The 16,231-nt window shown below is 39.4% G+C and overlaps 1 protein-coding gene across 1 annotated transcript; it reads left to right on the forward strand.

Moving 5' to 3' along the window:
* Positions 1–179: 179 nt before the first annotated feature.
* Positions 180–9,603, forward strand: LOC118431516. The gene is made up of 14 exons (XM_035842756.1): positions 180–402; positions 1,898–2,587; positions 2,814–3,473; positions 3,695–3,832; positions 4,539–4,832; positions 5,138–5,431; positions 6,010–6,306; positions 6,501–6,748; positions 7,275–7,344; positions 7,492–7,607; positions 8,249–8,462; positions 8,904–9,009; positions 9,311–9,466; positions 9,588–9,603. The coding sequence occupies exons 1-14, from the start codon at positions 333–335 to the stop codon at positions 9,601–9,603; spliced, it is 3,369 nt and encodes a 1,122-aa protein (XP_035698649.1). The 5' UTR covers positions 180–332.
* Positions 9,604–16,231: the final 6,628 nt, after the last annotated feature.

A 16,231-nucleotide genomic window follows, 5' to 3' on the forward strand; every position in this document is an offset into this window, starting at 1 on the left:
GTCGGCTTGATGTTATACACGAGTTTTCAAAGGATTTTTTTATTGTAATATCACAATTTTTTAAGCCGTATGTTAAATCAAAACTACTTTATATTATAGATTGACAAATGAAATGTGCTATAACTAGAGCGTACCCCCTCGATTCGTGTCACCCTTGACCTTATTTGGCGATTGAGGAAGTAAAATTACCACGCTCGCCAAAGGAAAGATATTTGACTCGTCACAAAGAACGCGGCACTTTTAGGAGGAAGTTTGCTGCTTTTTAGTGATCTTGAAGTGTGTTCTGAGAAGGGGGAGGTACTTGTTAACTTTCCGGATCCGTGAAAGAAAACATGCGGCGAAAGGAACGAGTGACCCTGCTAATTTGTAGCACCTGGCTCGGTCTGATGGCAAGTGTCGTAGGTAAGGTTTGTTGTTGTTGTTGTTGTTGTTGTCATAGACTTGTTAACCGCGTTACAGTCCATATCTGGTCGTTACAAGGGCTTCGTGGTGTGCGACGTACTAGTATACGGCAACATTTAAAAGTTTAGACGCACACTGAAATGAATCACAATGTATTACGTGTTTTGAATAATAATTACTTTCACGGTAGTTTCAATGTTATAAGTGTAAAGTTTATCATGTAGAACGGTGTCACCTGACGCTATATACGAAGTTAAAACTTATATCAGCATTTTACCCTTAGCGTATAGGGTTACATTTGCTCCTGTATTTCACTCGTTAAGTTAATAACCTTACGTCTGTGGGACACTATTTACTAACATATTATAAGTACATATTGGCAAAGTTCATTGAAAAAAAGAATGGTGAGGGTACATTTCCTTAGTCCAATTTATGCTCGGTCATAGGTTGGTCATATCCTCTCTAACTCTAAGCAAGCTGGAGGTCAAGAGCATAAACTTGCAACGGTTGAGACATATTTTAGGGTATTTATAAGTACCGTCGCTGCACAAAAATGTTACACACTTAGTACTCATTTGATTAGGATTATGTTGACATACAAGCACGTTGGAGTGGAACAAAAACACTTGAGTAAACCACGTGTGATATGAAATAATGCCTATATAATTTTACTGGTGTAATAAAGTTTCTGTGCAGCTTTGTACATAGAGCATAGGCACGTACATGATCGTTAATGCCGCTAGATCTTGCTTATTTGCCATCTTTGAATTAAGCAAAATACGTAGGGCCTCTCCTGAATACATCGTTGAGCTTTTCGAATAGACACCCCCCCCCCCCCATGCAGCCCCTTACTGAATTTCGCCAAGGTCACTACAAGGTCATGACGCACTTTACTTGTACACGTCGTTACGCTCACTTGATTATAATCTACAGGCGTTTTCATGCGTATACTGCAAACAATAATACTGTCGACAACATAAGGTTTTCTAAGATGAAAACTGAAATATTGCAGGTTTGTTATGATTTACCCCCACTCCCTTCATTGTCGGTTAACTGCGGTATCAATAGTCAAACAACGTCTGTGATGAATTGGCGCTGTTTCTATTGTTAAGTTCGCTGCTGATAGCTTTGGTGTTGGCAATGTACACAGTTCACAAAAAAACGGCTTGTAATTACATCTTATAGTTGCTACCTCTATACACTTGTTTATTTTTCAACTGGTTCCCTGCCTTGAGTTTCTTCACTCACAGCAGATTTTTAAGGACATTTTTCAACGTTTGGAATAAAAAGGAATTTTATCATCCCCAAGAAGAGGTTGTATTGTTGTTTTCTTGTCTATGCGGCGTATAAGAAAAAGGTCAAGACTTGCCCTATCAACTTTTGCTTGGAGAGTTAAATGAAGTGGCTGTAAAGCTCAGGATCTAATTTTTTGGCGACACCACAGGGGTGGAGTAATTTCTCTGACATTTGAAAACTCCCCTGTCCTTCGTTACAGGCACAAACCCGCCGCAGGACTGTGCCGACCTGTTCGCGACCGGGACCCGACAGAGCGGCACCTACATGGTCGGTGAACCCTTCCCGTATCAGGTCTACTGCGACATGAGCTTCCTTGGCGGCGGCTGGACAGTCCTTCAACACCGCCAGGATGGATCCGTAGACTTCGCCAAGACTTGGGAGGAATATCAGCAAGGGTTCGGCGACCTGGACGGAGAGTTTTGGCTAGGGCTGGACAAGATCCACACACTGACAACGGCAAAGAGTAACAACATTCTTCAGATTGAGCTTGAGGATTTTGATGGAGAAAGGAGGTACGCGCGGTACGGCACATTTTCAGTCGGGGGTTCGAGTGATAATTATTTGGTGACTATTGATGGGTACACAGGAGACGCAGGGGACAGTCTGACTAGCACTGGGAATGATGGACGAAACAACATAAACAGACAAAAGTTTTCTACGAAAGATCTGGACAATGACGGAAACATTGGTGATTGCTCGTCTACATTCGGCCAAGGTGGTTGGTGGTACCCGCTTGCATGTGGACAATCCTTCCTACACGGAAAGTATAACTGTCATCTCAGCTCTTCCTCCTGTGGTAGATTAAACGGAGTCCTTTGGACGGGATGGGGAGGAGAAAATCACTTCTTGAAGAAAACAACAATCATTATCAGGCCTGCTGACTTTACAGGTAAAATAAACTTTAATATTTTTCCACAAAATTTATATTCAGTTCAGTGTTGTATTGAGCAACGAATTGGTCCTGCCTTGTTGTTTGTTTAGTCAAAGACACTTGTTAGTAAGTCGTGTATGTGTAGTCCCGATTGAACTTTTACTTACTTTGATTGGTGTAGCGCCTATAACTTACACAAAGAAGTCTGAAACATACTGATACAGCGATACCCCTTCAAAACCAGGCTCTGACGCGCCTCAGGACTGTGCCGATCTATACGAAGACGGGATCATAGAAAGCGGAATCAACGCCGTCAGCGATCCCCGCGTCTTTGTGTACTGCGACATGAGGAACCACGGCGGCGGGTGGACCCTGCTACAGCGCCGACAGAACGGGTCTGTGGACTTCGCTAAGAACTGGGCAGACTACGAGCAGGGGTTTGGAAACCTCGATGGAGAGCATTGGCTCGGACTGAGCAAACAGAACCAAATCACGGGGCAGAAGACATACAGCTTACGTGTAGACTTGGGAGATTGGGAAAACCAATTTCGGTACGCGACGTACAACAGCTTTAGTGTCGGTGGCAGCAGTACGAACTACCAGGTTAGCATCAGCAGCTACTCAGGTGATGCTGGTGACAGTCTCGCAAGTGGGGGAAACCGTTTTAGCATTAACGGTATAAGTTTCACGACCTCAGACGACAACAATGGTCCAAATACTGCAAACTGTGCGGGCAACTTTGGTGGGGGTGGATGGTGGTTTCCAGACAGCTGTGGGCGAACAATGCTAAATGGGCGGTACAACGACTCGCGAAGAGCACAGGGTGTTCATTGGGATACATGGAAGGGGTGGAGTTACACTTTAAAGATGACATCACTCAAAGTAAGGCCAAATAACTTTCCAGGTAAGTGTTTCCACTTTCAGTTCCTGTTTTTGTTTCTTTAAATTCATTGCTTGTCAATTTTTCATCTCACCTCACACTTGTCGATCACGAGTGCGGACTAATAGTTATGCTGAAGTAGCATTTGCTTTTGAAGCGCGATATTCTATTATTCAACACATGAATGTTGCCAGCATACAATGCTACAACGTTAATATTATGTGATCTTTTGTTATTTTACCCAGTTTGTCCAAATGGTACGTTCGGATCGTCCTGCTCTGACACATGTCATTGTCTGAACGGAAACGCCTACTGTAACCACGTGAGTGGTGCATGCTTAGGCGGATGTGTGGACGGGTGGGCGGGGAGCGACTGTCAGACGGGTAGGTGTCCACACAACTTTGCTAGCTATATATGCATGCCTGCTTTAGAAATAAATCGAATGTTTTGTATTTTTAGACTGTGCAATAGTATCAAATGTCTTACGTTGTGAGATAGTTCAGGGTTCAAAGTTTGTAAAATGAGATAAGTACTCACGAGTATTTTTTTCTTCTTTTTCGTTGTCTTCTGTGTCATAGACTTTCTTACCGCAAACTACCCGACCGAGCACCGGTTGGGAAAATGTGATCATAGCATAATATCGATGCTTTTAGCCTAATTATCCAACCGCGATATCAAAGTGTTTAAATTTGCAAAATCATGCCCGAAGCCTAACTGCACAAGGAATAAGAGAAGTAGATAGTGTGATACATAAAACAATTGTCTAATTAACTATATGATACAATGAATACTATTGTCGGGTTTGACTTCTTCTTCGAAGGCAGTGGTTGATGAACTGTCCGCGTTTTGTATGATGGTGGGATTTTGTGCTTTTAGTAGAAATATAGTCAGCACTGTATTCTGCTTTACGCTATGCGGTAAAACGGCATTGTGTGCGTAATGGCCCAGACTAAGTTTCGTTTGTAAATCAGATAAATGTACAGATAAATGCGCAGAATTAGAAGAAAAGTCAATCATAACATCGTTACTGCGAACTGACGAATCAGACATCCCACATTGTTGTTTTGACGTCGTTATATGTTTTTCCAGTATCAGTCCCACCACAATTTGGTCAACCAGCTCCAACAGATGAAACCCGAAATGCAGGGGAGTCCCTAACCTGGACCTGCCAAGCAACAGGCGATCCCTTGCCAACTACAACTTTCTGGCATGAAAGGGACGACCTTTCCGCCACAAGTACAACAGAAACTGAGTCAGGCATCCAGTACACCAGAAGCATCTTCTCCATAAACTCTGTAAGTCGTGGCGACAACGGGGCCTACAGCTGCGCAGCCAGTAACATCGGAGGATACGTAATAGCAAAGTTCTCCTTGACAGTCCACGGTAAGTATTGTTGACACGGTGTGTTGACATACACAAGCAATACCCTTAATTGCAGGCTCAATAGCAGTGATGTAATGTTAAACGGTAACAGGTGAATTTTGCCTCTATTTTCTCATTTTATCTTCCTAATGTAACTTTTTAGCGACAACCATTGTTATACAGTACACAATGTGTCATTAATACATAAAGCTCTGTCTCACAAACTCCATTGCTAACTTTTATACCGGTAAATGACTTTATACATGATGAGGTGAACATTGTCATTTGTTAGAATTTTCTAAAAACAATATTGATTTTCTTCGCAGAAAGACCAGACCCTCCCATTATTGACAGCGGCCTCACCACAACAAGTACTTCCATAGCGGTCACGTGGACATTTCCGTACTTCGGCAACCTACCGATCATACAAGTACAGCTACAGTATCGGGAGGCGGCACCAAGTGGTTCATGGATAACGGTCACTCTTCCGGACAGTCCGAGTGATTACAACATCACGGGATTGGACCCATTCACCTTGTACAGTATAAGGATATCCGCGGAAAACGACCGTGGTTTCAGCGACTTCTCTGATCTTGTCAATGTGCAAACACCTGAATCACGTAAGTGCTATAACATTTTCCTATTCCGTGTAGTTAGACCCTAAAACTTATACTTTCATAATTTAGTCTATAGTCAAATTTCGAGATGTACATGTTAAATGTGTTGGAAACCCTTACAACTATTATGTCGATGGCATGCCAACAAACGCTTTGAACGAACGGTTTAAAAACAACTCGGGACTTTAGATTTTCAATAAATGTTATCACAAAAAAATCTGCTAGAAAAGGGACAGAATTATTCAATTTTAATCAAAACGTAAATCATCTACTTTTCTCTTACAATAAGGGTATGGCACCCCGTAAAGGGCGGTATAACCTCACCGGTGTTGTAAAACACCGTATAACCATTACAATGACAAGCACACCAAGACTAGAACGATTTTATTACAAATACCGAAGGATAATTTCAGAAAAATGTAATAATGATGTAAGAATAATAGTTTTCTACTTACCAGATCAAATGCAACATCTTAAATACAGATCAAGATACTTTGATTTGTTTGAGTTACTTAATCTATTGAAGCAGTGGTAGGCTAAGTAATCTTCTAATTCTATATTCTATTTTATTTTTATTTCAGCTCCAGGAAAAGTTCGAAATCTTCGAACAGAAGGATCAGTATCAGGTTCACAGATAGACATAACACTGACCTGGGATTCGCCTGATCCTGAAAACCCAAAGGGGATCATCCTACACTACAAAGTTGCCTACGGGACCAGCGAAGCTTCCATGGGAACCCCACAGACAACCGTCGGTAACCAGACAATGTATGTACTGAACGGCATAACAGCTGGCAGTACCTACATTGTCCAAGTTTGGGGAGTGACCTCCGCAGGGGCCGGTGAAAAAGAAACGGAGACAATCGTGATTCAGCCCAGTAAGTTTAGATTACTTTCTTCTGACAACCCTATTCTAAATCCATTCTGCTGTTTTGCTATTGATTTTTATCGAAAAACCGAAGTTTCAAGTGTTCAAGTATTTTCCGGCGCACTTTATTTCTACCTTTTGGTTATGAGTAAAGAACGGTATATCAGGGCGATATATGTTCAATATCAGAATGTTTTTTTTCAGTCCCAAATCCACCATCAAGCGTCGACGTCATTAATGCTAGACGCTGTGCCTGTGTGTCCGGCGACGTTACGGACAAAGCCACAGCGACAGTGACATGGGATGCACCGGAAGGAGACAACGGTGACGTCATGGGATACCACATTTACTACTTCCGTGGCGAAACAAGCGGAGGGCGGGAAACCGTAACGACCGGAGGCCTAACTGAACAACTCGAAAATCTTGAACCGGACTCAAAGTATACTGTGACGGTAAGCTTGCTTTCTCTTTTTAAGTTGTTTTTAAATATTATACCTTTTTTAAATGGCGGTAATAAACAGCAAGTGATGGTAGGTTAACCAAAATGTCTTCCTCCAACATAGCATTTTATGTACCAGGATGTCAGGAACATCGGACGCAAAACATCATCATTATGTTATTATGTTATAAAATATCGGCAAACGTGGCGTTGGCGATTGTTTAACTTGATAGATACGATTCGGATGATCGCTCTTCTAAAATATTAGTCCCATTGTCTTGACTCAATTTAAAGACATTGTGCTAATTTTTGGCATTAAATAATTCTAAAATACTTCAACACTTCATGGATTAGGTCATATTTCAAAACTGAACTTCCCTGAAAGATGCTGAAGTGTGAGAGTTTGAACGCCTTACAACTTATCGCTGCTCTAATGCCGCCATTTTGATGACGCAGGTTGTAGCTCCTTGAAGTAGATATGTCCACAATGTAAATTAAGCGTAGTAAATCACTTGTGACGTTTTTTTCGCATATTACAGGTGGCCGCTTACAATTCAATTTTCACCGGGACCGAAAGTGACCCAGCAATAGTTTACACCCCTGATGGATGTAAGTACATGTGAAATTCAATATTTTTACATCAGTAAATTAATAGCAAAATCCAACTGCATCATACTTTAAGTTATGATAATCTACGAGAATTCATTGACTATTTTTACTATGAAAATGTTACTATTTTCTTTGTCAATACTTTAGGCTCGAGTCCTCCAACAAATTTAAATGCTGTCGAATCTTCAAATACTTCCGCTGTCAGCTGCACCATTACATGGAATGCACCTGCTGTGACTAATGGGGATCTTACAAACTATAAGGTACTTCATTTTTTTTTATACTTTTTTACTTTATTTTGATCCACAATTTGCTTCTTTTATAACCATCTATTATTACTGTGGTCCTATATAACATCTATTTTGTACCTTCTCATTGCCATACATTGTACCGTGTACAATTGTTGTGCAATGGAGTTCGTCATATCAATACAGCACAAAAGACAGGTTGATGCAACATTAACATGACAGATAACCATACGTTAAACACAAAAGGCAATACATCACTATGATGCAGATTTAAACGATTATCAAATTTACGTGTTTTTTTTTTTTTTTTGCTGTGGTAAGTTATAGACTCCCTAGCAGACTTCAGTGGCACCAGCAATTTTTGGGGAAGGAGTGGTGATTTGCGATTTTCAACATTGGCTAATGTGGCAAAACTACCATTCCCAGCATGAAGAAAGCCAATGTTGAAAATCGTAAATCAGCGCCCCCACTCCCCAAAAAATGTTTGCGAAGGAGACTATCGTCTACCAACAATTACAGCAACAACAAAAATCAAGGCAAAACAGTTCATGATGTCGATAATTAAAAAAAATAGCACCGCCACTCCAGAAGGCTGCGAAGAAATGGATAGAATATGATACAATATACAATAACGATGATGCTGTGTCGCATAACAGATACTTTACCGATGGACATGGAACCGAGTTCCTGAATACACCAGCGAGAATGCGATAGAAAGCATTACGAGTGACATAGTGATGATAGACGCGACGACTAAGACAAAGGAGGTAGGTCCGAACAAGAAGCTCAGCGTCAGGGTTGCCGCATCAACGTGTCACGAAGGCGAACCTTCAGTTGAGCTGGAATTCGTCTGTATCAATCCATCCACAGGTAGAATAATTCTTTCTATTCAAAATGCACATGTGCATTGGTTTATTGTAAAGTAGTGCAGAAGTCGCACAGGGAACCAGGTTCCTTCAATTAAGTTATCCATGCCGTTGATTGATACATTTGTTCTACCATTTCACATTATAGCAGGTACACCGGCAGTTACGACCGCGCTCCTCGGCGTCACATATCAATGAAATGTCGACCTTTAATTCAGTAATAAGGTGCTCTTTATATGCCCTGAACCAATTTCAGCGCAATATGTCTACAATAATTTGTATTTTCTTTTGAAGAGGAACAAATGTCATTAAGACATACCATGCCAATGAGTGATTGAATCCTTCAACATTTTGGCCAATACATTTTATCAAAGGTTGTCAATGCGTGTTCATTATTTTTACAATATAAATGTTATAATCTGTTTGTTATCTCCCCTTTTCACAGCACCACCACCGCCTTTACCGATTCCTGATATTCCACAAGATGGAATCACTTCGTCTTATTTTAAGATGGACATCCAGCGGGCGTCATCAGAGAACGGTCCGATCTGGTAGGTATATGCATCACCGCATTATGCATGTGTGGAATTACCTCCTAAAATTGTGAAATTGTAGACTTTTACACATAAGTAAAAAGCTTTAAGAAATTCTATACGATAAAGAACTTTTTGAAGGAGCATATAACTGTTAACAACTTACACTGAACTCTGAAATGCGGTGAAGTGGGTGAATGGAACTTAGATTCACATAAAACAATCCAACCATAAGAAAAAAAAACAGTACGTAATACAACGTATAGACGGATTCTTCCAAGATACAAATATTCTGTGTATTTCGTATATGTTACTTCAGTTGCTACCAGATCATCGTGGTGCCCATGAAACATGAGGAGACCCTTGACACCCTGCGGTCCATCGGCCTGAGGGAGGCGACAGTGTTGACCAGTAGTGATGTCAGCGCGGCTATTAGAGGTCGTGAGTTGCCGTATGTAGCAGATGCATTCACAAGGTACAGATATGCTCTTTTATACATATATAAGACTATAATTTCAAAAGTTGGAAATTAAGTGGACGGTGCACTGTACAACATACTGTAAAAAGTAAGTTCCGGAATCTCACCTACTGCCTAGGCCCATAGAAGCCTGAAAAGCAATAAGTCTACCTAACATTCTCATTCTGTTGATTCATACATTATGTTATGATATGGACCGTTTATGATCATACTGAGAAATTCATATTTCCATTGTGTCGGAGACAAAAGTTTTCATTGTGACTGAGGGGCTTAAGCAAACTCCCAATGGACTAATATTCATACCGATAAAGAATGTCGAGTTCCTTATTGCGTCGTATCTCTTCAATCAGTCTCTGAATATTGAGAGGTGAGAATTCATATGGCCTTAGACGCTAGCCAGAGTCTCTTCTGTCCTCTCCTCAAATACTTGCGGAGAGGACAGAAGAGACTCTGGAGCTATAATATGGCTAGATACCTGGCTACTTAGACGCATGGACGTTTGTTACTTAAATTGTCTTAATGTTATTAGAAACTCCTTAGAATCAATGATACATGGTTCCAGTTTAGTTACCTTACAATTCAAACTGTCTCCGTTGCAGTGAAGAATTTACCAGCTCCATAACTGTTGGGAACGAAGACGCATGTGACAATACCTGCTGCACCATCGGACCAACCGGGCACTCAGACAACAATGTTTACAACAAGCCACTGGCGCCAAACACCAAATACACAGTGACAGTGCGTGCATTCAGTGTGTGTACAGACGGGAGACGGAGGAGGCAGGCAACACTTGGATCAGATGTAAGTTATTCACTAATACATGTAATAATTATTTGTAATTCCTGGATAAAATTGGTCAGTCTTGCTTGATATAAAAAAAAACTGATTAACTTATACATTAGACTATGCTGATTATTATTATTTGTAATGTATTCCTGTTTTTTTAGACGTTCACCTCCAGTCAATATATTCCACCGCAGCAGACAGGTAGGTGAAAAGAATTCCTGTTGCAATCAAGATAATTGCTCTGTAAATTTCCAAAAGAATGCAATCTACCCCAAATGACGAATCAGCTTATTGCAATAAACGGACGGTAATGTTTAAACTATGATTTGAGCTTATGTTTGATAACGTTTTCAATCCACTATCCGCCAGGGTCGATGGTGGGCCATAGGGAGGAGGTGGTGACGTGGGCAGTACCAGTGTCCATCATGGCAGCCGTTCTCATTGTGTCACTTTTGGCCAATGTTTTCTTCATCATCAAACGTAGAAGGTTTGTGTCCCATACAACGAGTGTAAACTTTAACTTTAGCATGCCAAGTCCACTCAGTTCTATAAAAAGTGAGTCGATGAAATTTTTTCTTAGACAGTGTAAAATCACTTGCATATACATCACTGGTAAAACCTAACCATGAATATGCTGCAACAGTATGGGATCCGTATACAAAGAAAGACAAGGATAAACTGGAAAGGGTGCAGAACCAAGCTGCCAGATTATGTACAAACAACTACAACAGGGATTCTAGTGTTATACCGGCTATATTGATACAGATACAGATACAGATACACGACTAAAAAAAAAGTACGATTGTGCAGTGGCATATTTTGTAGGTTATATGTCAAAGGTGAAGACCCCTGACACATATGCAAAACATGCCAAGGGACTATTAATCAAGACAATGGTATTAAGAAACTCTTAACAAGTTAGGGGTCGACGATATGATTTTCTAATCGGATACTTTCAATAGGGCTGCGAAAGAGCCAACAACCCCCACTCATGCGCACGACATGATCGAACCAGGAATCTCCAATGACAACTACGACATGGTCGACACTCAGGATTCTCGCTCCCCGGCCAGGAGTCCACGAGCCCCGGCAACAGTTCCTTCTCCATCCGGAGTCTCTGGAACCCAGTCAGACTCTGACTACCAGGCACTGGACCCTAGAACCATGTGTAGCACCGAATACACGAGCCTGAACCATGTGCACACCCATGTAATCGACCCAGTCTATGTAAACGACCCTGAATATGTAGAACTATTCTAAAAACATTCGTGAAAAAGATATATACTAATTTTTGATACAGATTGTGTCAGTAAACAGGGACAGATAATGGCTAAAAAAACTAAATTGAAAATGTATATAAAAATTATTGTATATGGGTATGAAAATAGCATCATGATTATCTATATACTCTTTGATTTTTTATCTTAGCATTGTCCATAACGATGGACTGTATGTACAAATGAAAACATCATCAGGTTAATGCAGTAATTGTTTTGGTGTTGTGAAGCTTGTAACTAAGTAAATGTCATGTACATCAATGTTAAGCAATTTCTCTATTCGATACAGTGTATTTTTTCACTTCTAAGCATATAGGGTTTACAACATCATACTCGTAGAAATAAGCAACATGATTAAGTTAACAAAGGCACATGGCAGGCACTTATCCGCCTAATATATCCTGTGATATATGGAATTTACTTTGTATAGTACCTTTCTATGTAAAGACTGGAATGTAGGTTTCTTTGCTATAAAAAAATAAAGATTTTCATACTGTCTTACAAGAAATGATTTAAAAATCAACTTGCGCAAAAGTTGTTTCCCAAAAGCCTTGAATTTGGCTGATTCTGTGAAATCAAAATAGTTTTGAAACATATATTGTTCTCCAGACCTTCTTACATGCAATTTTATCCTAAGTATCATTACATCAAACGTAGGTTTCCTCAAGTCTAGTTCATTAGCTGTAGAAATGTGAGATGAGCGTCTAGTATTCGCATCGCATTGTATGCATTAAATTGTCCCCGGAGGTATACAAAGAAGGCAACATGTTGGTGAGCGCTATCTGGTAAGAACTGCAATTTTAGCAACATCAAACATGCTATTCTCTTGGAACGGTTTGTCTACAGCCAAATGCTATTGATGCTAATGTCTTTTGGCAACAAATGCAACACTATTACATTAGGTGGATGAGAAATGAAATCCTTTAAAGCGACATCTTATATAATGTTCAGCTAAAGCCCCAGATAAACAATCAGTATATATTTGTATGATTAGATATGTCAATGTATTACCTAAAATGACGTCAGCCATCGCATCACATTGTATATATCATATTGTATCAATCTGATACTTTGCAAAACCGCACAAGACGTATACAAAGAAAGTACATGTTGGTTAGCGCTGTCTGGAGAAAAACGTAAAAATGCTCGTTTATCAACATAAAAAATTGCGGTTCTCTTGGTGCAGCTTTTCAACTGCCAAGTGTTATTGATGCTAATGCATTTTGGCAACAAAAGACACTATTGCATTAAGTAGATGAGAAATGAAATCGTTCAAAGCGACATCTTATACAATGTGCAGCCAAAGCCCCAGATAAACCATCAGTAGATATTTGTATGATTAGTTATATCAATGTATTACCTAAAATGACGTCAGCCATCGCATCACATTATAAATATCACATTGTACCAATCTGATAGTTTTTAAAACCTCACAAGACGTACATGTATACAGAGAAAGTGCATGTTGGTGAGCGCCATCTGGCGAAAAAGGTACCAACTGCACTTTTATCAACATCAAACATTGCGTTCTCTTGGCGAAGCTTTCTTGCTGCCAAATGTTATTGATGCTAATGCCTTTTGGCAACGAAAGCCACTATCATATTAGGTGGATGAGAAATGAACTCCTTTAAAGCTCCCGCCTTTTGCACAGGTGGATTAAGTAAACCCGAGATAAACCATATCTGGGGATTAGTATTGGATACGGAACAAATAAGGGTGTATTATTGCAATATGGAATGATAAATTGCACAGGATCCAGCATATATGTGGTACATGATGACATTTCATTTGAAGTTGCTTCATAAATCATATTTTGGAAAGTTGGCGACAAATCTTATTATATTTTGCTGTGTTTTCTTTTTCATATGTCTCATTGTGCTCCACACTATTCAATTGTATTTGAACATTTCATATTGTAATTGCTGTGGCTTTTGTATGGATTAGGATATTTAACGTCGAGATTTTTTGTCCGTGCACCCTTTCCTAATGTGTCGTAAGATATCGATTTCATATCAATATTGTGTTTTTTAAACCAGGGCACTATTTCTTTTCAATGTAGTTTTATCAATGTGTGTCATAGATTGTACAGATTATAATTCGGTATTGATGACGCAAGGTGGTATCACAGTGTACTTGGGTCACCGGTGCGGCACTGCGGGGTTCGAAATATCACTCAGAGACAAAGAACGAATATTCTAACGTTTTGTGTATTTTGTTGTCTTCTCTAGTCATACTCTGTCATATTTTGCGCAATATCTAATTTATAAAAATCGGCAAAAATAACACAACAGTGCCGCAGTGAACAAACCCCGTAGTGCTGCACCGGTGCCCCAAGTGCAGTGAGATACCACCATTACAAAGTAGAATACCTATGATATAAGACGGTACCAATGACAAAGTAGTTACCCAGTAGTAGAGACTAGTTTGTTATTCTTGGTGATTTTCCTTCCCACAAATGGCTGAATCTTTCACCCCATCTGTTAGAACAATTCGTCCGAGCACGATCCATTTTCCATTATAATTAGTAATTTTCCCATAAAAGCCCCGCCTTTATTCTTCCCTCCGCTGGGATGCGTTCAACACATTGAAAATCGAAATTTAATTTTCTTTACAAGAAATCCATTTGCCTGTTACGACCTGTGTGATAAAAGAAAAAAAAAGAACTTGCTTAGTAAGACATTAATCTCTATCGTCACTTTCCACAAAGTACCAGAAAGAATTGTAAGTTTTTGGTGATGCAGGTAATGCAGGTTTGCATATTTAATGGAAAATTATTATTCTCTGTCGACCATGATATGACGTTGTTCTATCTGACCGCTTTGTGGATTTGACGTAAAGGGAAACTACGATATACTTGAATATTGTAATTTTATAATTCTTCATACAGACGATATACACACGGGGTGCGTTAGTAAAAATATAATCGCAATGATTCTAATTCTTTTTTCATTGTTAAATGTTCTAATTATAGCTTGTTTTCGGCATTTCCACAAAGATATTTGTTTATTAGTGTAGGGTAATAACAAATGAAAGGATTTTTTTTACCAATAAGCCTTTGTTAGAACAAGCTTGTTGAACTCGTTGTTACAATACGCTTGAGAACAGCATCGCTAGTTAGTTCATTGATTTCTAATAATGTAATCTAAGGAAGCAATGAAAGCTGTAAAACTTATTGTATAAACCATTAATTGGTGCTCCTTTCTATCACCCAACCGATAGCATCACCCTACCGAATACAGCAAATGGTACATCCCAAATGATTGACAGCTTGGGTGTTGATGAGATCTAGAAGCATCTCCGTCATGATTGGCTGAGTGATAAAGATGGTGTTGATTTCTCATTATCGTCCAATCAGCGCTAATCAGAAAGCGTGATTTTCCCATCTCTATGTGATTAACCCGCCTTGACATCGCATATGTCTCTGTAGTCAACCAGATTCTCTTCATTTGTCATTGGTCATGGCAATGAGTTAATTACTTATTGTGACACAAAACTCTCTAAAATGTTTGGTTCTAGCGAGACGTACATTGTTTGTAGTAGAGGTATTGTAGTTACAGCAGTATTGTAATTGCTAACTTCTGTGATAATATTGCGAAAACAAGTGCATATGGCACCATTGTTTCGAAAGAACAATCATGTTGAAAGCAAGACACTACTTTGAAAAATATAAAAATAAAACAGAGCTTATATAGTACAAGTATGGTTCAAACAAGCATAGTACAAGTATGGTTCAAACATATCATAGATACCATAAACATTTTTCTATTTATTAAAAACAACAACAACAATGGTACGTTTGTCATCCACTAAGACTAGTGTTTGTACAGTCGAGTACTATTGCACATGGAGGGATAAAATATACTGGTGTGTCTGGATGAATAACATGTGTAACTTAACATGCAGTACATGTGCAGTGAAACAGTCAGGAAAGACAAATACATGTAGTACATTTGTAAAAATACTGGGAACCTAAGGAATATGTACAGTCTGTTACTACACTATGATCAAACATGGAGTAGTCTAACAATAGGTGGGGTTCATGCCAAAATGTCAATAGTAAATTTGTACAATCAATCTACATTGGCTGTCAGTCTACTATTGTCCGTTCTTCGAAATCCTTTTTAAAGACATTAAAGAGGTTAGTTATGCACAGGTGTGGGTCTTTTCTATGCCAGATCCAAGTTTTAAAGATTGTCCATTTAGCCACAGTAACAGTAAAGGTTCTATTTTTCTGGTCTTTAGCAGTTATTAAATGATCATTTTTTCCAAATAAAACCTCCTGAAAAGTAATTTTTATGTTGGGCATGCGATGCGATGGATTTACATGAGGTGCAAAATGGATGCACAATGAAACATGAACTAGTGCACAATACGAAAAAATGTGGTTCAAAGTCTGTATTTGTATATGAACTATGTTTGCAACCGATACAAAAACAGACTCACAACACATAGCATGAATTATTGCACACCACTGATGATGACGTTCAAGGTGTAACATCTGCCTAATGAAATAAGTCTGCAAGCGGTTCAAAGGAGATGCACAAAGCGTAGACTAAATCAATCCGTATGATGAAAAAACTTTGCTTGCGACGCAAAAATGACGCACAAATCATAACATAAATCAAATGGAATGCTTATCATTGATGATGTTGTACAATATCTAGATACTGCACAATGAATCATAAGAAAACGTTTGCAT

Source organism: Branchiostoma floridae, chromosome 15 (assembly GCF_000003815.2).
Source record: "Branchiostoma floridae strain S238N-H82 chromosome 15, Bfl_VNyyK, whole genome shotgun sequence".
Classification (NCBI taxonomy): Eukaryota; Metazoa; Chordata; class Leptocardii; order Amphioxiformes; family Branchiostomatidae; genus Branchiostoma; species Branchiostoma floridae.

Coding starts and splice junctions, on each gene's coding strand:
- LOC118431516 (XM_035842756.1), top strand. CDS start 333: ATGCGGCGAAAGGAACGAGTGACCCTGCTAATTTGTAGCACCTGGCTC. Junction 403..1,897: donor TCTGATGGCAAGTGTCGTAG/GTAAGGTTTGTT, acceptor CCTTCGTTACAG/GCACAAACCCGCCGCAGGAC. Junction 9,010..9,310: donor TCAGAGAACGGTCCGATCTG/GTAGGTATATGC, acceptor ATGTTACTTCAG/TTGCTACCAGATCATCGTGG.